General features: G+C 52.0%; 1 protein-coding gene across 1 annotated transcript in view; it reads right to left on the reverse strand.

Annotated features, from left to right (window-relative positions):
* The window catches only part of C2H10orf90 (chromosome 2 C10orf90 homolog), a 202,257-nt gene that overhangs the window by 158,945 nt on the left and 19,101 nt on the right, over positions 1 to 24,211 (reverse strand). The window contains exon 2 of the mRNA XM_029932775.1: positions 16,501 to 16,572. Coding sequence (XP_029788635.1) covers positions 16,501 to 16,572 — 72 coding nt within the window. The remainder of the gene's footprint in view (positions 1 to 16,500; positions 16,573 to 24,211) is intronic.

Raw genomic sequence — 24,211 nt, forward strand, 5'->3', positions numbered from 1 at the left:
AAGGAGGATGGGGGAGGGGAGGGAAAGGAGGAAGGGGGAGGGAAAGGAGGAAGGGGGAGGGGAGGAGGGGGAGGGGAGGGAAAGGCGAAGGAGGCAGTGAGGCCGGGGCTAAAGGGAGATCTACTATGAGAGAAAAACCCCTGCTAGTCCAGCATCACAGGTAAGAAGGGGGACGTCTAGCAGGCTCAGGCCTGTGCTCCGTCAGGCCTCGGGACTCCCCCCCCCCCCCCGGGCCCCCCCCCCCCCCCCCCCAGCACACAGAGAGCTCAGGTCGCAGCTGTTGGCAAGCGCGGTTTCATGTCACCACGAACACAGCCGGTTTACTTCCCGGCATGCTGGGCCGGTTCTCTGCATAGGGGACCTGCTTGTTCTCCTCGTCCAAAGGAGCCGTGGTCTCTCGGAAAAATGCATGGAATTTCGCCCAATCTATGAAGCACAGGTTGGTTCTTATCGTGAAGATGGGGACCTGGGTGTGGCGCATGCAGACTCCTTGGGCCTGCGGTTATGAGACCAGGACCCCAGCCCCGCCTGACCGGTCACTCATGTGTTCTCTGATCCGTGTTCTCATTGATCCAACAGGGCAAGGGGGTCCCCAAAAGATCTCTTTGGCTTTCATGTTCTTGGGGTCTCCCAATGTCCATCTGTTGTAGTAGATTCAAAATGCCAAGGTCTGTACCTTACTTACACATTTTCAGGACCTTTCTCAAACCTGGTGCCTTTAAGATGCTGGGGGGATGGATGGAAGTTTGGATGGATGGATGGATGGACAGATGGATGGATGGAACAAATGAAGGAAGGAGGGAGGGAAGGAAGGGAGGGAGGGAGGGTTGGTGGAAAGAAAAGAATGGTATTGGGTGACTAGATTATTTTATTGTCACTATTTCATTTGTTCCTTATTTGTGGAGAATTCCAGCAATCACAACAAGCCCTTGACCTGAGTTTCAATGGTCACTGGGAACACTGAGCCAAGCCGAGGTCACTGATCTTGCTAGAGGTCAGCCTTCGGGATGAGTTTCATTGGCTCCTGCCTCTCAGCATGAGAACCGGTCAATAATAAGTAATTTGTGACTCATCTGCCGAGTGGACAGTTCTGAATCCTTGGCAGTCACCACACCTACACTGGGTGTCTTCCTTGGCCACATAACATCACCTTCCTGTCCTTCCTCTAGTCGCTGCAGCCCCTCCAGGACCGGACTTACCCACCCAGCACCCACGCCACTTCTCTCACAGGAGGGCTAAGCTGTGACTGGCCCGGGCCTTACAAACACCGACTCCTTCCGTGCCCCCCATTCCCATGCCCCCACCCACAATGACACAGGTAGCAGCACCCACGATTCACCATTTGCTCTGTCCCATCTCCCCCGGGCCTCTGAAGAGACCTGCAAACGGCCCTTGTGCAAGACGCAGGGGCCTGACCAGCCGGCGACACTGCCAACACAGACATTAGGATTCCAGACACAAGCCGGCGTTCCGTAGAGTTCCATCCTCATTGAGATTGGAAGGCAGAAGCAGCCTTCCGGGGTGGCATTTGGGGCCCTAACTGCTCACGAATGATGAAGGCCGATTTCTGCAGCATTAATTTACCATCATTGACCTCTTCTTGCATTAATTGCGAAGGGTGAAAACTTTTATGATGACAGCTTCTTAAATGCTAATTCTGCCTCTTCGGTGCGGGAAGGGGAGCCCAGCCAAGGGGAGCCCAGCCGTCCAGGCTAATAGGAGGCGGAGGCAGACGCCCTCCGGCAAAGATGTCTGATGGACTCGTTCTAACGAAGGGAAAACATCTGGCCGGAGACGGCCTCCTCAAACACGACCCGTTCGCGCACCACACATCTCAATTACCGGGAAGCCGGCGTGCAGACGAGTGGCAGGTGCCGACAGCCAGGCCAGGAGCGACGGCTTCCAGCTGCCCGACAGAGGCGGACATCTGAAGAGACCTGTGCTTGATGCCACGGCTTGAAAGGCGGGAGAGTTTTCAAAGTGATTTTAAATTCCACACACTTAAACCTGTAGTTAAACTTTATCAGAAAAGCTGATGCTCACGAGGGATGCGGAGCCATTTGTCGAAAAACGGGCTGATAAATAATAGGGCTCGAGAGCTTTGTATTCCGGGCGGCTGTGACATCCTTCCCCATTACAAACCCACATGCTTTGTATTCAGGGAAGACCGGAGCCAGTGGCCTTGGGAGGCTCAGTCCAGGGACGGGGCCAGGCTTGTGGGTCTGATGAATGCCAGATGCAAGGAGAGGGGAGTCGGGGGAGGGTCTCAGACCTAAAGACTGCCTATGAACTTCACCACTAAAGAGCCTTCCTTTTGCATTTACCAACCTCTTTTTTTTTTTAAGGTTTTTTTTTTTTTTAATGTTTTCTTATTTCTGAGAAAGAGAGTACAAGCGGGGGAGGGGCAGAGAGGGAGGGAGACACCGAATCAGAAGCAGGCTCCAGGCTCCAAGCTGTCAGTACAGAGCCTGACACAGGGCTCTAACCCATGAACTACAAGATCGTGACCTAGGCTGAAGCCGCAAGGTCAACTGACAGAGCCCCTCAGGTGCCCCATGATCTTACAACTCTGTTTCCAACACCCATGTGACCTCGGCCAGCACCCTCCTCACACACCCCCTCTGGACAGCTACCTTCAACTGGTCTCTCAGCAATCACGCCTGCCCCCCAGTCCGCGCCACCAGGAAGCGGAAAAAGCTATAGGCTCCCAGCCCCCACCTGACCACTCTCCCACGTCTCCAGTGGGGGGTCTCTGCAGAACATGCACCTGCCGCCGTGTACCCCGCTTCCCAGACAAGCCTGCCCTGTGCAGGCAGCCCTCTTACAAAGTCGGATGAATCAGGATTCGTAAGTTTCAACCCCTGGGCCGCTTCCGCCTCACACAGAAGACCCCCTTGTTGGCCGGCCCCTGGGGTCCCGCCTGATCAGTCCCCTGGGCACCTCTCCAATCACACCTGCTACCCCGGGCCCTCCTCAAGCCACACCCACTTTCCTTTGCCCCACCCAGGAACTTTGCACAAGCTGCCTCCACTGCGGGGCACAGTCCCTCCCCACCCGCCCCCTGCCCGGGCTCCTGGCGGGGCCAGGGCAGACTCCTTTTCAACCTTCCTGACCAGAGGCAGAGGCCCATCTGTTTTTTCCTCTCTCTCATCCCTTTGTTACAGTAACTCTTCTCATTTGTTTACTTTGTATCTGTCCGTACTGAGACTCTAGAATACAAACCTCCAGAAGGCACATTCCCTCTAGGCCATGTTCAACACCAACACCGCGCACCCCGGGCAGGGCACGGCTCCCAGCACGCAGCACGGGCGCAATAAAAAGGGGGCTGCCAACTTGATTTGCCCGATCTCTCTCTTCCAGGGCTTTGAGATCTCTGACCTTTCTTGATGGCAGGAATCATCTGAACAACAAATGATTAAAACGAAAGACCTGCAGCATAATTGCCAAGACCCAAGGAGCAGCTACATTAACAGGAGCACGAAGGCTCGGAAGCCACAAGGTGCAGCTTCCTCAGCAGGCCAAGGACTGAGCCACTGCCTGGGGACTGGGGTGGCTGGGGCAGGCGTCCCGGGGGACCACGCAGTGTCTTGGTCCATGCCCCTGCGGGTGCCCCAGGAGAGCCGGAATCCCCGAGGACGCCAGGCCAGGCGGCAGCAGCCCCGGGCATATAAACTGGCAAGATGCAAACCCGGCGTTAAGAACCAGCCCCAACATCAACCTGTGCTTCAAGAGCTCCAGAAACGCTTACGTTCTATGAGCCGCAGAGTCAGGGACACAGCGTGGCTTTTGGCATCACTCTGGCAACGGCCACAGGAGTCCCATGGCTGGTCCTCATACCTCACCCCCCTCAGTCCCTCCGACAAAGCGGCATTTCTGGATCTATACCGAGCGCGGTCTGACTCCAGGACCTGCTGCCAACACCCAGATGTGGCCCCCACCACTGCCGCCCGCAGGGGGGGACCCACCCGGAGGGCACAGCATCCCAGCTCCGGAGCCATTTTCCATAAGGCCTCCGATAATTGCCCAGAGACTGCTAAGACCGTGAGGACCCTGGAGACATTTCTCGGACGGGCAGGAAATGCGGAAGTGAGGGTGCAGGACAGCCCACAGACTGAGGGGAGAGTCCCTGGGGAAGGTCCGCCAGGGTCCGCCTGAGACGGAGCGGCGCCCAGGGTGCGTGGTCAGCAGTCACCTGCCTGAGGCTTAGACGCACAGGCCATGGGGGAGCCTGATCCGTGCTGGGGGTAGCCAAGGACAGGGACAGAGCTGGCCGCTGCAGGGCTCCCTGCCAGGGAAGGAGGGGGGTAGAAGGTCTGTGGTAAGCTGAGAGCACCCCTCCTCCGGGGTCCAGCTGCGGGGATAAAGAGGAAGGCAGGCAAGGGGACAGGCTGACAGGCGACCGACTGTGTGTCACTTACAGAGAGCCGCCTGCTTTCCAGCTGTGAGCCCACAGGGGGGCGGCAGGCTGTCCCTTTGTCCCTATGCTCCACCTCAACCCCCACCCACCCCCTTGCAGCCCCCAACCTCACCTTCTCTCTCCTGGAGCAGCCCAGATAGAATGCCCCAGAAAGAAAATAAGAGCATAACCTGCTAAGCATCAGTATGTTCTGGCAGTGGGGGTGGGGAGGGGGCATTGACAGCATCCAGTGCTGATTCAAACGTCAGTGACTAAGAGGAGTTCCTCATCATCAGGGAAATGCAAATCAAACCACAACGTGAGGGGCACCTGGGTGGCTCCATCCTTAAGCCACGGACTTCAGCTCAGGTCAGGACCTCTCAGTTTGTGAGTTCTGGCCCCGCACAAGGCTTTGTGCTGACAGCTCAGAGCCTAGAGCTTGCTTCGGATTCTGTCTGTCTGTGTCTCTCTCTCTCTCTCTCTCAAAAATAAACAAACATTAAAATTTTTAAAAACAACAACGAGAGAGCCCCTCACCCCTTTCAGGATGGCTGTCATCAAAAAAAAAAAAAAAACCAAAGTAACAAATGTTGGCAAGGATGTAAAGAGATTGGAAAGCTTGTATCGTACTGATGGGAACACAAAATTCTGCAGCCGCTATGGAAAATGGTGGGGTTTTTTGTTTGTTTTTTAAAAAATTAAAAATGAGTGACCCAGGTGACCCAGAAATCCCACTTCTGGGTACTTATCTGAAGAACTGCAATCAGGACCGCGGAGTGATCTCGGCACCCGCCTGGTCACTGCCACACCACTCACCACAGCCGAAGACGTGGACACACCCAAACCCGGCATGATCCCGCTTACATGAGGCACGTATAGAATGGGCAGGTCCCTAGAATCAGAGACTGAGATGGCGGTGGCCAGGGGCTCAGGGAGGGGGAGCTGGGGGTACGCATCAACGGACACGACTTTTCAGTCAAGCAGCTGTCTATCCTAGAGATCCCTTACAACATAGTGTCTGTAATCAGCCACAAGAGCAGCGAAAGTTGTTAGGAGGGTAGATGTCACGCTCAGTGTTCTTGCCACAATAAAATAAAGTTTTAAAAAAATGGTTGGCATGAGTGTCCTCTTGCTATTGTAACAACTCCTCGGAATAGCGGTGCAGGTGGGCATTACCATCCCCAGGCTCCGAGTGTGAAGCGAAGTCTCACAATACACAGTTACCCTAAGTCCCAGGGTGGAGGGGCCGGGATTGCCCAAAGCCACCCCTGTCCCCATTTCACCCCTTAACACTGACTCCAATCTCGTCTCCGAGGGCGGGAAGATCATCTTCTGATCCAAACTTGAACTCATGCTCAAGCACCTGGTGCTCTGAACCCCAGCTCCCATCCTGGAACAGAGGCCCTGACCGCCAGCCCTGCCTGTTTCCAGAGCTGTCCAGGAACGAGGCTCGCCCCCCCCCCCCCCCGCCGACTCTGTGTTTAATCACCCCCAGGGTCCCGTAAAAAGGACACATCGAACCGAAGTGCACACAAGGCACTAGCCATGTTCGGAGTGGAGTAAGGACCTGGAGTCCCACCAGGGCCCACATGAAGGATCTGAAAGCAAGTAGGAGCCGAGGGTCATTAAAGCAAAGCCATTAAATACCAGAAAGGGAAGGGGGTTTTGGAAGCAGGGTCCTAGGGCACCTGGGGGGCTCAGTTGGTTAAACATCCAACTTTAGCTCAGATCATGGTCTCATGATCTGTGAGTTTGAGACCTGTGTCCGGCTCTGTGCTGACAGCTCAGAGCCTGGAGCCTGATTCACATACTGTGTCTCCCTCTGTCTCTGCCCCTCCCCCGCTCACACTCTGTCTCTCAAATATAAATAAACATTTAAAATCAAAAAAAAAAAAGGCACAGTCCTCTGATAGACTGGGCTTCATCCCATCTTCTAGTTGAAACCCAGGACACATTCCCACCCCATTGCCCTTGGGAGCAGCCCCCTCCCCCGGAGAACCTGCCAGCCCCAGCTCAAAAGCCCCAAGACAAACACCTTCAGGAGAGCCCTAAATTAAGCGGGATTTAGGAACTCGAGGGCTGATCGATATGGGGGGAGTGGGGGGGGTCTCTAGGTGCACATGCACTGCCCACGTGGTAACCTGCTCATTCCACGGGGCTCCAGGGGAACTAACCATGTGGAGTCTCCGTGCTCAAAGAGAAAGCAGTCCATGTTTATTCAAATGCCATGTACCCTCCCTCCAGTCCTGCGGAGGGTGGCTTTCAAGGCACGGCTGGACCTGCGAAGCCCCCCCAGGGGGACGGGTGTCTGAGTGCCCTGGGCCCCTTTTCAGCCAGAGCACCTCTGCTGTCTCCCCAACAGGCTTCCCAAATGATTCCATTTTAAGAAAGAGTCCATTTAAAAATAACTCGAGCTGCTCTAAGGAAGCTCTCCATGATCCAGGTAGTTTGTGCAGAACAGAAACTTCTCAGCGGAAGCTCCTAAAATAAGAATCAGGAGCTCGCTGCGCAGCACAGAGGTCAGGCGGCAGCCTCATCCTATGCCAGCCTAAGCAGAAAATGTTCCAGAAGGTTCTATAAACATCAGGTCTCCTCCTGTGCCCAAGGTAGGCATGTGACAGGAAGCTGAGGCCCTGTAGGAACAATAGCATCTTTGAACACAGAGGTCAGATCTTACCTGCCAAATTGCTCTAACACAGAAATGCAGTTTTTACCAGGAGAGGAGAGGTCTTTGCACTCCCCGGGAAGCTGGAAAGGGGGGGGGTGGTCCCTAATTTTCTTTTTCTTTAAGTTTTACTTATTTATTTAGAGACAGAGAGAGGGAGAGAATTCCAGCAGGAATTCCAGCTGCAGGGCGGGGCTCGAACCCACAAACCAAACTGTGAGGTCATGACCTGAGCCAAAACCAAGAGTCGAGCGCTCAACTGACGGAGCCCCCCAGGCGCCCCTGGACTTAGGCTTCTTCCTGGCATTTCAGCCACAGGTGCTCTTCCCAGCAAACACACCCAGGAAAGGGGAGAGGGCCCCTCTCGGGAAGCAAGGGAGGAGACAGTCTGTTTCAAAGAAGGTGCTTCGTGAGATCTCGCGGCCACACCGGGGTTCCCACCAAGACGTGACACAAGCGATGGGGTGGACGGTGCCGCTCTTTCAGGGGCATCAGACTCAGAGTCCTCGTCCCCTCGGCAGGCCACGTTCCAGCTGCCGGAGGGATTTCCTCTCGCTGCTGGCAAGCCGGACGCAAACACAACTGTTCCATCAAACAACACGATAAGCTTCAAAACTACGTTTAATTCCATGTGTCACTTTCAATCTGGGTTTCCTTTGTTTATGTACTTTTTCCTTCTCAAGAATCTTATCTTCAGATGGCCAGCTGGGCACAAAGCTACTCAAAAATACAACACTTCAGCTCTCAACCAAGTTATTTACTCTACGCCCGTGAACAGTATTTCATCCAAACAGCAGCACTCTGCGCAGCAGGGCCCACGGAGTCTGGGGTTTGCCTTCTCCGTGCACTTTTCCCCAGTGACATCAACCTTTGCGAGGAGTGTGTGACTTCGACAATTACTGGTAAGTGCTCTTTTCCTCTGAGGGCTCTGGACACACAACTAACAAGGAAGTAGAAACCGATGAGCCTCTTCAACTTAAAGCAGCTGAAAATCGCACCAATAATAATGCGTAAGCTCTGGGGCTCGGGGCTCTGGGGCGGGCAAAGTAGCTAGGAGAGGGGTTAATGAAGTTCAGGGAAGGATGTGAGAAGCCGGAGGTTGGAAGGGAGGGTCCAGCCATTCAGAGAGGAGAAAGAAGACAGGGCAGAAAGGGAAGTGCACACAGTGTCCCAAAGCGTCATTCAAAGTCCTTCTGGAGTCAGCCCCAGAGAGAAGCCTGATGCCCTGTCCCCAAGGCCCCCCACCTCCACAGGTGACTTGGCTCCTTCCCCCTGCGGCTGTCTCTGGAGCACGTGGCTTGGGACAGGAGCTGGCAGGCAGAACCCAAGGTCTCGTGCAGCTTACAGTCTGGATCGGGGTGCAGATGTTTATCAAGTGCAAATCAACGTAACGTGACAAGTGCAGCAAGGAAGGGGAAGGTGGACGCGGGTGGCTGAAGTGGAGGTTGGTCTGAAGGTCAGGGATGCTTCCCCAGGACGCACGGGAGAGGATCTGCGGGGCACGCCAAGGCTACTTAGGGGCAAGGGGGCGGGTTCAAGCACAGAGATCAGCTTGTAGAGGGACCCTAGGGAGGAAGCACATGGAAAGCAGGGGTGGAGGGAGGGGGAAAGGGGGCGCTCAGGGACCAGGGCCCGCACAGCCTCTCAGACCACAGTAAGAATGGTCTTTAGGAGCAACTGAAAGGTATGGAAGGGTTTTTTTTTTAATGTTTATTTATTTTTGAGAGACAGACAGAGTGTGAGCAGGAGAAGGGCAGAGAGAGAGGAGGAAACACAGAATCCGAAGCAGGCTCCAGGCTCTAGGCTCTGAGCTGTCAGCACAGAGTGGGACACGGGGCTCAAACCCACAAACCACAAGATCATGACCTGAGCCGAAGTCGGCTGATTAACCAACTGAGCCCCCCAGGCGCCCCTGGAAGGGTTTTAACATAGGGAATGGCATGGCCCACACAACTCATTCGGGCTCTAAGTAGAGACCAAACAGAGAAAACACAGACTACTGTAGTAGTCCAGGCCATAATGGTGTCAGGGATGGATCCCAGAGATGATTAGGAGGAAAATCAGAGGGACGTGGTCATGGATTACACGGGGGTGTGAGAAAGGTTTTCTAGGTTCTAGAGGATTTCTAGGCTCCCAGTTTGGCCAGCCACATGGATGGTGGTGCCACTCCCGGGATGGGACGGCAATCCTGAGCTTAGAGAGACGCTTCGCGGCCTCATCTAGAACCCAATCTAGACCTTGGGCTTCTGCCTTGCTGGGGAGTCAGTTCCCGGCTTGCACCTGATTCCTGTACCCGATGCTGGGCCTTCGGCACTCTAGGAAGGACCTCTCCTGAGTCAGATCCAGTCACACTTTCACACTTTCTCTCCCTACTTGGCCCCCATGCAGCCCCCACTCTACATTCCCAGGCACCAAGACGAGACGTGCCTCCTCCATCTGAGGACACTGTGTCCTCTGGCTGCGTGTCCTGGACACTGACCTCACGCCCAGCTGGCGTCCACACCTGGCTCTCACCACATGCTTGGAAGCTGGGTCCAAGCTCTCTGTTCTCCCTGCCCCAGTGGGCGTGCTAATCCCCCAGGCCCCGGACCATCTCATTGTGCCCAGTCCTCCACACCTTCACTCTGTCCGTGCCAGGCCCTCAGGATGTACAGCCTACAACGAAGGCCCCAAATCCTGTGCTGATGTGACATCTGGTGCAATCAAGAGGGTCTCATCTGGCCCAACTGGAAACTCCCCTTCCCACCCTTTCCCACCAATCAGAACCCCTGGCTAAATGACCCTCTATACGATGGGGTCCAGGAGCAGCTCCCGCTTTCCCGAGCCACAGGCTTCACTTCCCCTCCCACCCACCTGCAGGGGCCAGCGGTCACCCCACCCTCCGGCTATTACAAAGCCTACCCGCTGCTCTCACCTGCTGCCTTTACTCTCGAATGCCTTCCTCAGGGGGCCCTGCAGGTGCTTCGTGGCAGCAGGTGTGCTGCTCCCCCAGGCTGTGAGCGTCTGTGACTCATAAACTGCTAGGGATTCACCTGTCCAGGGTCAGGGGCTGCGCACTGCCACCCCTATAACCCTGGGGTGGGGACCCCTCCATCACCACCAGGATCAAGAGGAGGCAATTACAAGATCCCTCTGTGTTCTAGCTCTATGCTGGGTGACTCCTGGGGGGGAAGGAAGGACAGTCATGTTTATTTGGTAAAAACATAGCAAACTCCAAAAGACCCACAGCCACGGCTCTAACTGGGATGCTTAGGGCACTTGTTGGGCTCCACACCCAAGGCTACGATGCTGTGGTGTGGGGGGAGGTTGGAGACGGCTTCTGTTCTAGGTTCCAGGATGACTGGATGTCCTCTTCCACTTGGCAACTTCAGCTGGAGCACGGCAATTCTCCTTGCACTGTGAGCTCACTAAAGTCTTGTCTCCATGCTGATGGCATGGGATTGCTGTTCAGACATTGGACTTACGCTTTTTATTTTTTATTTCATTTTTTGAGAGAGAGCGAGAGAGCGCGCGCATGAGGAGGGAAGAAGGACAGAGGCAAAGAGAGAGAGGGAGAAACCCAAGCAGGCTCCGTGCTCAGCACAGGGTCCAACACGGAGCTCAATTCCACAACCCTGGGATCGTGACCTGAGCCAAAATCAACAGTCGGGCGCTCAACAGACTGAGCCGCTCAGGTGCCCCTGGACTTAGGCTTCTTACTGCCATTTTGCCAGCAGGTGCTCCTTTCTAGCAAACACCTAATGTTGGATGTCTGTCTCTGAGACTTAGTCCTTGGTTCAGGTCAAAATACTGATGCCCAAAGATGCCCACCGCAGCACCCGTGAACTGTAGAAGGGCTCAGAGGCTTCCAGGGAAAACGACTGGAAATTACGGGGAGTTCCCTCACGCCCCCTGTGAGAATAAGACACGGTGGCCCTTGCGGAGTGCCCACCTCGTGTCTGCCCTGGCGTCATTTTTCCTCACTTCTAAGACAAGAGGCAATGAGTAAGTTCGCATGCCTTGGAGAGGACGCGGCTAAATCCGACTAGACACAGTTCTTTCCGATTCAAAGCTACACAGACTGGGAATCTGGGCTCTTTGCTCAGAACCTCGTTTTACCAATTATTTTTAAAATTAGACGGTGTACCAGGGGATGGGCAAAGAGGAAGCTAGAGGCAGGAACTCCTAGAAGTGGGAACACTGCTTACCGCACCGCTTACCAGCCCCAGGCAGCCACGAGGCAGAATTCAGGAAGGGGACGTGAGCATAAAGGTTACCCATTCGTGGGCAAACAGGGAACTGTCACATGCCCCCGTGACAAGGTGACAAAACAACAGGATTTTCAGGGAGGACAAACATGAAAACGGTGTGCCTGCTCTCTCTCTCGCTCACAGAGAAACTGCAATTACAAAGGACATCTTCCGGTAGAGAAAAGAACCACAACGCACATCCATCTCGTGGTGGTTTTTAAGAAATGATAGACCAATCCTTCCTTGAAGGACGGTCAAGGGCACGTGTGCCTTGGGGCAACTCACCGTCTCGGCACAAATGAACCCAAAACTCTGGTGATGGAGGCAGCGAATCCCTGCTCTTGTAGAAGCTGGAACAGAGACACGGTGACCCTCGAGTTTTAAGTGAGATATAATGACTTCATCCCACTCATCAGTCAAAGACCCACCCTTTAAAAACTGCCAGCTGTAAAGGTCGGGCTTAATTGATCAGGAGGGAGAAATTTCATGCCATCCACCTTCCTGCCAAAGCCAAGTGAATTAGCAATTAAAAATTCCCGGTGACCCTTCATCAATTACCTCTCCATACATTTCCCATAACTGATGTCCCTAGAAATGGCTTAACTAAGCACCAAACCCCCTAATCACCGCTAAATCCTCAGATTGAGCAGTTTCACCTGCAGACAGGTAGCACAGCGATGGGGAAACGGGGAAAGGAATCTTTTAATAACACGCAGAACGGAAATTTGAAAGGCACTTACGTCCTACCTCCCGCTGATTTTGAAATCGGATGTGAGTTTGGGCAGATACAGTCACCCTGCCTACATTTTTTTCACCCTTAGTGTTTGGAACCTATGAATCATTGTCAACTGAAGTTTGACACAGGCTGACCGATTTCAAAGGTCTTCGCAATGGGACGATTTTACCGTAAGATACCAGCTCCCTGCCCTTCCCAGTCCTGAGATTTCCGGAGACTGAGGCAGGGAATGGTTGCCGAGTGTTAAGTGGAGGAAGTGAAAATGGAAGTCCGGAGATGCTGTTCATTTCCAATTTCGTGCATGACCACTCTAAACCCTGTCTGGACCAAAGGCGCCCCGAGCTGGCTTACCACCCACGACCCTGAGCCCTAGAGCAGCCAGGAGGGACGGGGCACCCTAAACCACTATTGTCTGAGAGCAGAATAAAACCTGAGCAAGTGGAAAGACTTCTCCAAAGATAAAGAGCTAACTAAGGTCAAAGTCAACCCTGGCAGTAAAACAGAGCCCTGATGCCAGGTCTGTGGCCCTCTTCACCACCCCGCCCCTGCACCCAGCCAGCTCCGCTTCCATGTGGGACCCTTGGGTTGTGCGCCACACCGCCCCCTAGCTCACCTGTTTCCTTTCACAGTGATCCCGGCTGTCCTCGTGGCTTCTCATTTGCTGCCCCTAAATGACGGTCATAGAGAGGTCTGCGGCCCTAATCTGTCTCCCGATCTCAATACCGTTCTACAGAAGGCATCCTGGACATCGAAGGCAGGTGGCCTCTCACAAGTGCGGGGTCCAAACCCCCAAAATTCAAGATCCTCTTACTAGCCCCGCCCCCTCGCTCTAGGAGCCTCCTGAACCCTGAATTCGCACCCACTACTCTCTGGGCACTGTCTGCCCAGAAACACCTTCTAACCGCAACCCCGTAAATAATTCGGTCATGGCCCAGAGCCCCAGTGCCTCCAGCACGCCCACTCCTGCTCTGGACCAAAAGCACTTCACTTCCTGCCTGAAAATCACAATGGCGTCACCTTCCTAGAACATGGATCAGATCACACATTCTAACAACTCAGTATGTAACTGCGACAACTCTTTGCCTTCTCGCTCAGACTAAAAACAAATGAGTAACTTATTTTACTTCGGCCCGACACAATCTAAAAGACTTCGAACAGTCCCGGCTGTGTGAGCAGGTCACGAGCTACCTTTGTACAGGGTGAGCCCCTGCCCGTGGGCTTCGGTGTGGTCAGCCTACTCTTGGAGGCTCCCCCACTTCTGCGTGGAAATGAGGAGGAGGAGACATGGGGGAGAAACTGGGCAAAAGGACCCTTGAGATTCCGCGAGCTCCGTCCGCCTGGGCCTGGACTCCTTCCGGAAGAACTGTCCTGCAAGCCAGGCGTGCACAGCATCAGACCCTGTGGCCTTCCTCACCGCTGGCCTGGCCTCCTGACCCGAGGTGACGCGGCCTGAGAGGCTCAGTGACAGCCGCGAGCAAGGGGCTCGTGCTTTCTGCAAACCTGGTGGCTCTTCCGGCCGTGGAATCACGGGCTTCCTTACCACGGTTTCCCTATTGCATGGTTTTGGCCCTTCCGACACCAAGTTTGAGCTAACACTCTGCTCTCTGGCCTCCCAAGGCCATGGACAGGCCGGATGAGGATTTCATCCTTGTGCCGGGCCCTTCCTCTGCTTGGGAGTGCACAGAGGGAGTCACATTCCAGACCCAAAGTCCTGTTCTTCCCTGAGGCGCTGAGCCAGGACCACAGAGATCCCTGGGGGCACAGAGGGCTTCTTGGGCTGGTTTTCAGAAAGAAGATGTGTCTGTGTGCCCTCCTTGACCTAACTTTAGTCAGGCTCCCCTGAGCGCTCTGCCCGGGGCCTCATCCTGGGTCTGCTTTTGGTGCCTGTCAGGCCAGTTTTAGCAAGAATCCTATTGAGTCCAGATTTGGGGAGAATCCTGCTGAGCCGGCTTAACAAGACCTTCCCCGACCTTGACATCTAATCACATTGGTTTTTGTTAAAGCTTATTTATTTATTTTGAGAGAGACAAAGTGAGCAGGGGAGGGGCAGAGAGAGAGGGAGACACAGAACCGGAAGCAGGCTCCGGACTCAGAGCCCAATGCGGGGCTCAAAATCACGAACCGTGAGATCGTGACCTGAGCCAAAACCAAGTCAGACCCTTACCCGACTGAGCGCCCAGGTGCCCCCACAGTGCCCTTTCTTTAGAACAGACGGGAATGAGCTCCCAGGAAGGTGCACGGAACCAGCGAACGCCGCCGAGAGGCAGACATCCAGGAAAGCCTGGTGCCCGTCACACCTCGGCTCAGACAGCCAGGCTTTCCCGACAACTCTGTGACAGGCCTCACCCTTGGGTTCTGTCCTTGGCCTATTTAGCCCAGTTTTAGAAAGAATCCTGCTGCTTCCATTTAGAAAAAACATCCCCCTCTCTTGATATCGTATCAGATTCCTCCTCTCTGGCCTGTCAAGTCAATTTAGTCAACCCCCTTCCCCTTACCTCTTAGAAATTTTCCATCCACTGACCCCAACCCTGCTCCTGGGCTGTGAATGCCTCCTTTTCCTCATATTCGGAGCGGAGCCCAGGCCCCCTTCCTCCTCTAAGACCTCACGGGGTGTCTCCCTGGATGAAACCCGCCTTCCCCTCTTGCATAAGTGTCACAAATGATCTTGCCTTCTCTGGGAAGGCCCCAGGTTTCAGATACCTCTGAACTCTCCTTCCATAATCAGGACGTGGAAAATACAGCTTTAAGAAGCAAGCCAGCCAGCCAGAACACAGGTGTCTCCCTCCTGGCCCTGGCTTGCCTGAGCACACTCCCGGCAGCCTGGACCAGTAGCCTGGGGCCTCTGGGCCAGCTCGCTCCGGGTCACTGTGTCATTAAGCCACGCGGTACCTGGTGGGCTGGCATCCGCTAGCACAAGTGCCCATCAGGCCTGTTTCCAGCTAAGTGAGTCCTGGAGAAAAGCAGACTGGCGGGTCCACATCCGGGTCACCAGGGTCAGACTGTCCTCACTGCTGCCTCTGAGCGCTCCAAGGAAAACACAGCACCCTTCTCCACGTCCCCACCCTCCCCGTAGGGTGCAGGTGGCCACACGTGATTCGTGAGCCTGCCGTTCAGGCCACCTGAAGCGTCTCTTAAAGGGTCCATGTTCTTACCACAAGCTATTTCTGCGCTAGGTTTTTAAAGGATCCATTTAGGTATCTGCCACTATTAAAGAATAAGTTGTAAGACTAGGAGAGCTTCTTTCCAATAATTTGTCCTGAGTTGACTGTGTCCTTTGTGCCTCTGTGCATTCAGGTCCCTGATGCCTTTGACAGAGGCAAGCGGTCAGGGGTAAAGAAGAGAGAAGCTATCAATGTGTATGTGTATAGTCACACGCACACATACTTTTTCCAAATATACCAATTCATCTACCACGCTTACAAAATAAAAATGAGACGAGGATTCAAAAATAAAATTTGCTGGGGTGCCTGGGTGGTCACTCAGTTCAGCATCCGACTCTTGATATCAGCTTGGGTCATGATCTCACGGTTCGTGGGATTGAGCCCCGCATCAGGTTCTGCACTGACAGCATGGAGCCTGCTCGAGACTCTCCCTCTCTCTCTCTCTCCCTCTCTCTCTCTCTCTCTCTCTCTCTCTGTACCCCACCCCTCCGCTTGTGTTCTTTCTCTCTCTCTCTCTCTCTCTCAAAATAAATAAATGAACATCTTAAAAAATAAAATAAATTTTGTTCCATGAAAACATGCGTTAAAAATTTTTTTAGTTTAAAGCCTGTTAAATTGGACACTTAACCAACTGAGCCAACCAGGCGCCCTGAAAACATGCTTTTAGAACTTGTTTCTGCTAGAGTCCCTGAATTGAAACACTCTACTAACCTTGGATTCTTATTATAGTACCATCAGAAAAGGTGAGCTAAACCCATAGAATTTCTCTCCCAGAGGGGAGAAAAACAACCGTTCCCACACCCCTTATGTTAACAAACTTAACAGAAGTTATGAACTGTAACCACCTCGCCTGGTGTTGTTACAATGTAGGCGCCGTGAACAGAAGCTTCACCGCAAATGATTCAGGGACGCAGAGATCCCGTGCCTGTATTTAAAGCGTGCCTGCTCCAGTCCGGTGCGAGAATATTCCACATTTGTGCCATTCCTCATTCCTGGCGGAACCCCGCGCCAGGCTGGCCTGAACCCCTGCCATCCGCGGGACTCGGGCCTTCAGGACGCGCTACCCGCTGCACCCGATATTTCTTGTGCATTGTTTGCTTTTTCAGAGACTGGTGGCCTAAAAGCCTGCGCTTTAGAAATTCAAATCAGCTTCAAATCTCGTCTGAGCTGCCGAGCTATGTCATCATGGGTTGGGAGGGGGGTGGGGGGAGACGAGGCTCCAAAGCACATTTCATTATTAATAAAAATAAAGGAGAGAGATAGTAAATAAAGGCCTGAACGGGATGCCACCCGATCAGAGCCCAGCTCTTTACCTGGTGTGAAAGGCCTTCGCTTCTTTCCCAAGCAGAATGATCTCTGGGGGATGAGAAGAGCCGGCTGTGGATCTAGAAGATAAACAGAAACCTTCCCAGTTTTGTATTTTTATTTGCCAGATATACAATCTTCAATAATGTACGTTATTATTTTTAAAGAATCGAGAAGCATCCCTAGAATCTCTCCAATCTCCCAAGAAAGAACTACGGATTTTAATGAATACTTATTTCCATTTTCTCCTGCGTTACCTCTGCACACACATGAATAAAGGGCACGTTCCCGATGATTTCAAAATGCATGAGGCGGTGGAGGAGGGGAGGGAGAAACCATAATCGGCTAACGTGGATTTTGCTAGTAGAGCAAAGAGCCACATCTAACATTTCTCTCCTATCCCATCTCCGTGCCGAATGGGTGTTGAGCTAAAATCGGACATCAATGAACACTGATAAATTGATTAACCACAAGCAATCAGATTTCAGGAATTAGCCTTCAAAAGGCCCAATGAGAATAAGATTAATGCACACAAAGGGTCCTGCACTCTCCTCGGGAGAGCAGGGGGCAGACTCTCTGCCGGAAGGCAAAGGTCGGTTTTGGAAGTTTATTCTGAAGGCAGTTTGCCGTGGGTGAGACCTTGGGATCGGATTTCTATAATCAGACTCCAGAGCACCTCATTCCACACGGGTCTTCCCTGCGCCCACAGTCCCTTGTGGACCCCCCGGACTATCCCCCAAAACTGAAGAGGAACTTTTCCAACCCCCTTGTGGTAGAACACAGGGCGACTCGAAGAGGCAGTGCTGGCCTCGGATCCTGGACCTCAGTTAAGTTGTCACCCGAGGCTGGTTCGGCTTCCCGATGCTCACTCCCCATTTTGGCCCTTCCCATTTCCAGCATCCTGGCAACCGCTCTGGGGACAGAGAGAAGTGGGGGGTGCGACCTGGATGGCGGCGGGGCTAAGACTTGGGGAGGACGGAGGACACAACAGTTACACACCATCTTCTGGGCTCCCTGGGCTTCCCTGCTCTGAGCCCAGCTCTGCTGTCGCCTGTGGGACTGTCCCCACCAACGGTCACTGGGCCTTGGGCTGCACCACCGCACTGGGAGCCCACGGCTGCTGGATGCGGACGCTCCCATCAGCCCAGCTGTGGAGCCGACAAAGCCAGAGCGGGGCTCACCCACTGGGTGCAGCGCAGCCAGGATGCAGACCCGGTTAGCCAGACCCAGAAAACCCGACCTCTCCGGCAGTGTTCCAGAGACCACTGCTATTGCAACGAAGCATCATCACTTGGCTCTCTGTGTCCGGTGCACTTGCACGGCCGCTATATTTCTATACGGGCTTTTATCTCACTTACCACGGACATGTCAGAGGGAATACTAGATAAGACATGAACGCTTTCAGAAAAGAAATTAAAAGTGCAGCGACATTAGACGTGGGGACGGGAAACCATTTAAATCCCAAATTCAGCAGAAGGAGCGAGCTGCTTCAGACACGACCACACGGGAGGGTCTGCAGCCTCTCTTGGGAGACGAGGGGGTGCAGATGGGCAGGGAGCCGCTTCCGGCTGAGCAACAACTCTAAGCTTCCCATTTCCCGGGCTGCTGTCTAGTAGGACTCCTTCAAGAGAGCTATTTATGCCTACTAAGTAAAGTAGCGCCACCAAATCTAGCCAGGTCATGCACCTGGGACACGACAACACAGAATTCATCTGGACCCAACGGGCCCTCATGCACCGGGCAGTCCTAGTCGAGAGCCCCAGCCCCACCACGAAGTAACAAACACCCAAGTGCACTGATTTGGACAGAGGATCGTTCCCCTCTCGGATCCCAGCCCTGGCAGTGAATGGCAGGCTGAGTAGATCCCACAGCCCTCTGCTTCTTCGGAGCCCAGGACCAACATGTACAGGCTCTGGGCACTGCTGATCTGTGAATTCCCAGTGACAGGGTGATTCAGGAATGTCTCTCATCAACCCAGGTCTCAATCCAATAGTGACATCTGGGAAGGCGTGGCTTTGACTCAGCTTCCTGCCGGCTGCTCACTGCACTTCCTTCCTAGAGAACAGCAACACTTTTCCTTGCCCCGAGGACACAGTGTCAAGAAAACCCTGCGTGGTCTGCACCAGGCATTGTCCGTGGCATCACCAGACACCTCTCTCCAGGCCACACCCCTGTATGAGCTCCTCTCATGCCCTTGGATGCAAATTCCCCCCCACCCCCCACCACCACAGGGCCTTTGCACATGCTGTTCCATAGCTTCATCCTCCTCTGGATCTTGGCTCACGTGACCCGTTCATGAGCATGTCTCTACAGATACCTGTCTCAAAACCAGGTTTCTGACTGATAGCCTCTTACAGAAGCACTACTTTTCAGCACACTCACCTTGGCCTGTAAATCCACAGGGACCCATGTGAATATACAGGTGATGTCTGTTTCTCCTCTTGAGTCTAACTGCTCTGAGAATAAAATTATTCCACCTTGCTTGCCAATATACTCCTAGCTGCTAGTGTGGGGCCAGATAGAGTAGGCTTTCAATAAATATTTACGGGGGAAAAAAGGATGGAAGAATGAATGAATGAATGAATGAATGAATGAATGAATGAATGAAAGCAGCATCTCTTTTCCAGGGTCCATTATGCACAGTGCCCTTTGCATCTACTCTCCTGTCTTCTCTGCGGCCATTCAAGGTTCCCTGTTCTCAGTCTTCACCTCTGCCTTCCTCACATTTCTAACTATGTCTAAACCTTTCTTTTTTTTAATGTTTACTTTTGAGAGATACAGACAGAATGTGAGTGGGGAAGGGGCAGAGAGAGAGAGGGAGGAGCACAGAGCCCGATGGGGGCTCGAACTCGAGAATGGAGAGATCATGACCTAGGCTGAAGTCAGACGCTTAACGGACTGAGCCAGCCAGATGCCCCTAAATCTTTCTTAAAAACAAAACCACGGGCGCCTGGGTGGCTCAGTCGGTTAAGTGGCCGACCGGCTCAGGTCATGATTCCATGGTCTGTGAGTTCAAGCCCCACATCAGGCTCTGCACTGACAGCTCAGAGCCTAGAGCCTGCTTTGAATTCCGTGTCTCCCTCTCTCCCTGTCCCTCACTTGCTCATGCTCTGTCTCTCTCAAAAACGAATGAATGTTTTAAAAAAATATTTTAGCGGCACCTGGGTGGCTCAGTTGGTTGAGCCTCCAACTTCGGCTCAGGTCAGATCTCACGTACGTGGGTTCGAGCCCCGCGTCAGGCTCTGTGCTGACAGCTAGCTCAGGGCCTGGAGCCTGCTTCCGGTTCTGTGTCTCCTTCTCTCTCTGCCCCTCCCCCTCTCATGCTCTGTCTCTCTCTGTCTCAAAAATAAATAAAAGCATTAAAAAAATTTAAAAAATATTTTAATAAAACCCTCCCTCCCACACACCCTACCCTCCTCCCTTTCACCTCCCCACTCGCCGAAGACCTTGGAGGAGATGGCCACGCTCTCTCTGTCCCATCTTCTCACCTCACATCAGTCCGCAGTCCAGACCCAACCAAAGTGGAGGCCCCACTCTACTTGCTGAGACAACCACAGCAGGCCCCTGCCCCCACCTCGTCACCAGCCGTGTTCCCAGAAAGCAAATCTGGTTGTGTCCCTCCCCAGCTTCATAAAATCCTTGGGTTTTTAACTCATCCAAAATACAATGAAAGCTATATTCACCAAGACATTTTCACAGCACGGTTGATGGTGGCAAAACATCGGAGGGTCTGAAATATCCGACACCAGGGAACAGCTCTGGAGGTCAGAGCACATGTGAACCGCATCCATTAACATTGTAACAATGTCCACGGCTACAGACCGTCACAGCAGATCGTGGGCAGCCGTGAATGCTATGCGAGTTTGGATATTATTTCCTAGGCGACGGCAAAGCTTTGGTGATTTCTGAACAAGGAGAATTAGTGCTTAATGTTCAGTTATGTGTTAAAGCACAGCGCTGTGTACACGTCTGATTAGAGTCTTATCTCTGCAGCCTTTACTCGTGGGCTGACACTGCCTGCTTTCTCTGCATGATGCAATGTTTTGAAATGATGTTTTACCAAGCCTAATGTGGGACATAGATTTCTTTTCATAATTTCATTTTATTTATTTTTTTACACATTTCTTTATTTTTGAGGGAGAGAGAGACAGAGTGTGAGCGTGGGAGGGGTAGAGAGAGAAGGAGACATAGAATCTGAAGCAGGCTCCAGGCTCTGAGCTGTCAGCACAGAGCCCGACGTGGGGCTTGAACTCATAAACCACGAGATCGTGACCTGAGCTGAAGTTGGCCGCTTAACCGACTGAGCCACCCAGGCGCCCCTGTCTTTTTGTAATTTTAAGTTTTTCTTGAGGTAAAACATACTTAACATAAAATTTATCATCGTGACCATTTCCAAGCGCATGGCCGCTGGGGGTCAACACACATATAATGTTGCGCAACCAGCAGCATCACCCATAATTCTCATCATCTCATAAAACCGAAAACTTTCTCCAAACCCCATCTTCCCCCAGCCCGTGGCAACCATCGCTCTACTTCCTGTCTCTGTGATTCCGACCACTCTCAGTACCTCGAGTAAACAGGTAACGCAGGATTTGACTTTTGGGGACTGGTTCTCTTCCCTTAGCACAGCATCCTCCAGGTTCATCCACGTTGCAGCACGTGTCAGAATTCCCTTCCTTTTGAAGACTGGATATTCCACAGGGTAGGTGTGCCGCATTTGCTCATCCGCTCATCCCTCAGTGCACACAGGTCAGCGGCTCCCATGTTTTAGCTATCGTGAATAACGCTGCTAGGAAATGGTCGTCTGAATACCTCATCGACCTCCTGCTTTCAGTTATTTGGTGTTCACGGCCACACATGGAATTGCTGGATCACGTGGTAAGTCTGTTTTTAATTGTTTGGAATGGCACCACACGGTTTTCCTCAGAGAAACAACAATCCTTTTGCAACACCAAAGGATATGCCAACAGTGCACCACCAACGGTGCACAAGTGTTTCCATTTCTCCACATCCTCACCAACACTTATTTTTTTTTTTGTAATAGTAGCCATCCCAATGGATGTGAGGGGGTATCTCATTGTAATTTGATTCACACTTCCCTACTGATGCGTGACGTTGAATATCTTTTCATGTGCTTATGATATGTCTTCTTGGAAGAAATGTTTCTTCAAGTCCTTTGCCTTGTTTTGTTTTTGTTTTCTTTTGTTCTTAAGCTTTGATTCTCTGTATATTCTGGTTACTAATCCCTTATCAGATACTATTTGCAAATATTTTCTTTGATTCTGGGGGCTGCCTTTTCTCTCTATTGAGACTGTCTTTTGATGCACATTTTTTTTTAATTTCCATGAGGTCCAGCTTGCCTACTTTTTTCCTTTGTTGCCTGTGCCTTTGGTGTAATATCCAAGAAGTCATTGCTAAATTCCCTGCCATGAAGCTTTTGTTCTAGGTCTTCTCCAATGAGTTCTATAGTTTTAGGTCTTCCATTTAGGTCTTTGATCCATGAGAGTTAATTTTTCTATATGGTGTTAGACAAGGATCCAAATTAATTCCTTTGCCAGTGGATGTCCAGTCTTTCAGCCCCATTTGCTGACAAGACTATCCTGCCCTCATTGAACGGTTTTAGCACCCTGTCAAAAGTCATGTGACCATATAGGAGAGGGCTTACTCTAGTTAACTGTTCTATATATCTGTCTTTATGCCAGTACCACACTGCTTTGATTACTGTAGCTTTGTAGTATGTTTCAAAGTCAGGAAGTCTGAATCTTCAGCCTTGTTCTTCTTTTTCTAGATTGTTTTGACTATTTGGGATCCCTTGAGATTACAAATGAATTTTAGGATGTTTTTTTAATTTCTGACCAAAAAAAGTCATTGGGATTTTCACTGGGAGTGCATTAACCCCATAGATCGCCTTGGATGGTAGTGATGAATTAACACTAAGTTTCCTGATCCAGGAATATGGGATATGTTTCCATTTGTTTATGTGCTTCTTTATTTGCTTTTAATTTAGTTTTCATTGTGCACGTCTTTCACTTCCTTGGTTAACTACCATGTACTTTTTTCTTTTCGATGTTATTATAAGTTGTTTCCATCATACACTTTTCAGACTGCTCACTGTTAGCATATAGAAATGCAACTGAGTTTGGTGTTTTGCCTTTTTATCCTATTTTGCTGAATTCATTTATTAGTCCTAGCAGGTTTTTTGTGGGATCTTTAGGGTTTTCTGCACACAAGATCATATCATCTACAAACAGAGAGGATTTTATTACCTCTACAGTTTGGATACCTTTTATTTCTTTCTCCTGCCTCGCTAGTCTGGCATTTGAGGTAGTTTCCTTCCAATCCTTGTTTGTCAGGAGTGACATATATTATTGATTTGTTTTCCCCCTCGAACGTGAGTGGCACATAGCAAGTTCTTTCCTCATTGCTTTGATAGCAGCCCCTAGACCAGCACCGGGTCCACAAGATGTCTCTGAAGACGTGCACTGAATGACTGGCTGGGTGAAGGGGCTGGGAAATCGCATGAGTGAATGCGGGTGATGGATGTTAACGCACCACGGGACACTGGTGGGGGTCCACTAGGACCGATGGGAATTATGGGATTACGGAAAGGAAGAAAGGAAAAAAGCATACAAAAACCAATACATGCAGCACTCTTTCTAAATGCAAAAATACATTCCCTCATAAACAAACAGTGCTGCGGAAGTTCTTACCATTTACTACCCGCTGGGGGGCACTGATCGGCTCCAAGCTATTTCTTCTGTGATCTTTAGGAGGCTCCTGCCTCAGCCCTTCCAGAACTTTGTCCGTCTTAGGTCTCCGAAGCCATGACTATATTATTTGCTGACTGATGACAGTAACTGACCTAAACCACACAATGGGGCTTAGATCTAGACCCTGTTTTCCAGCTCTGTTCCCAGAGGCTCGTGGGTCTGGCTTAAGCCCGGGATCACACAAGGAGCTCCCACAGAGGCCTGACAGCAGGTGGACAATTACCTCACTGGATCCTACGACACCTCTGTCCCTCTTACAGGGACGGACATTGAGCCACAGAGAGGTGACGTAACTTCCCCAAAGTCACATCAACCTAGGAAAACAAGTAAAGGAGCCCAGACGGGAACCGAGGTGATTCAGATCACTTGCCGAGGGGCGCCGGGGCGGCTCGGAAGGCTGAGCAAGCCTCTTGATTTCAGTGCAGGTCATGATCCCAGAGTTGTGGGAGGGGCCCCACTTTAAGCTCCTGAGTGTGGAGCCCACTTGGGATTCTCTCTCTCCCTCTGCCCCTCTCCCGCTCACACTCTTTCTCCAAGATAAGAAAAATTAAAAAATAAAAAGACGAGTCCTTGAAAATAGAAACCTATGATTAAGATCAAGGACATTCAAAGAAATGTGACATCTCACAATCCTAGGAAACACTCCAGTTTGCAAAGTTCTATAAGACACACTCCCTCATTTCCATCTTCTGAAGTCCCTGCAGGGAGTCAGAACACATGGAGTTCTGTTCTTAGAAAGAAAGAAAATTCCAGAGAGAGAGAGAGAGAGAGAGAGAGAGAGAGAGAAGAAAACGGGGCTCCACACCCACGCCAGCCCTCCTGGCCCCAGCCTGGCGCTCCCTCTGCACCATCTCATCTCTGGCTACCTCACTGGGTCCACCTGCAGAAACTCTGCGGCCAAGTCTGCCACCAGCGAGGACACGGATAACACCGACCACAAAATGATCTG

Source organism: Suricata suricatta, chromosome 2, assembly GCF_006229205.1.
Source record: "Suricata suricatta isolate VVHF042 chromosome 2, meerkat_22Aug2017_6uvM2_HiC, whole genome shotgun sequence".
Classification (NCBI taxonomy): domain Eukaryota; kingdom Metazoa; phylum Chordata; class Mammalia; order Carnivora; family Herpestidae; genus Suricata; species Suricata suricatta.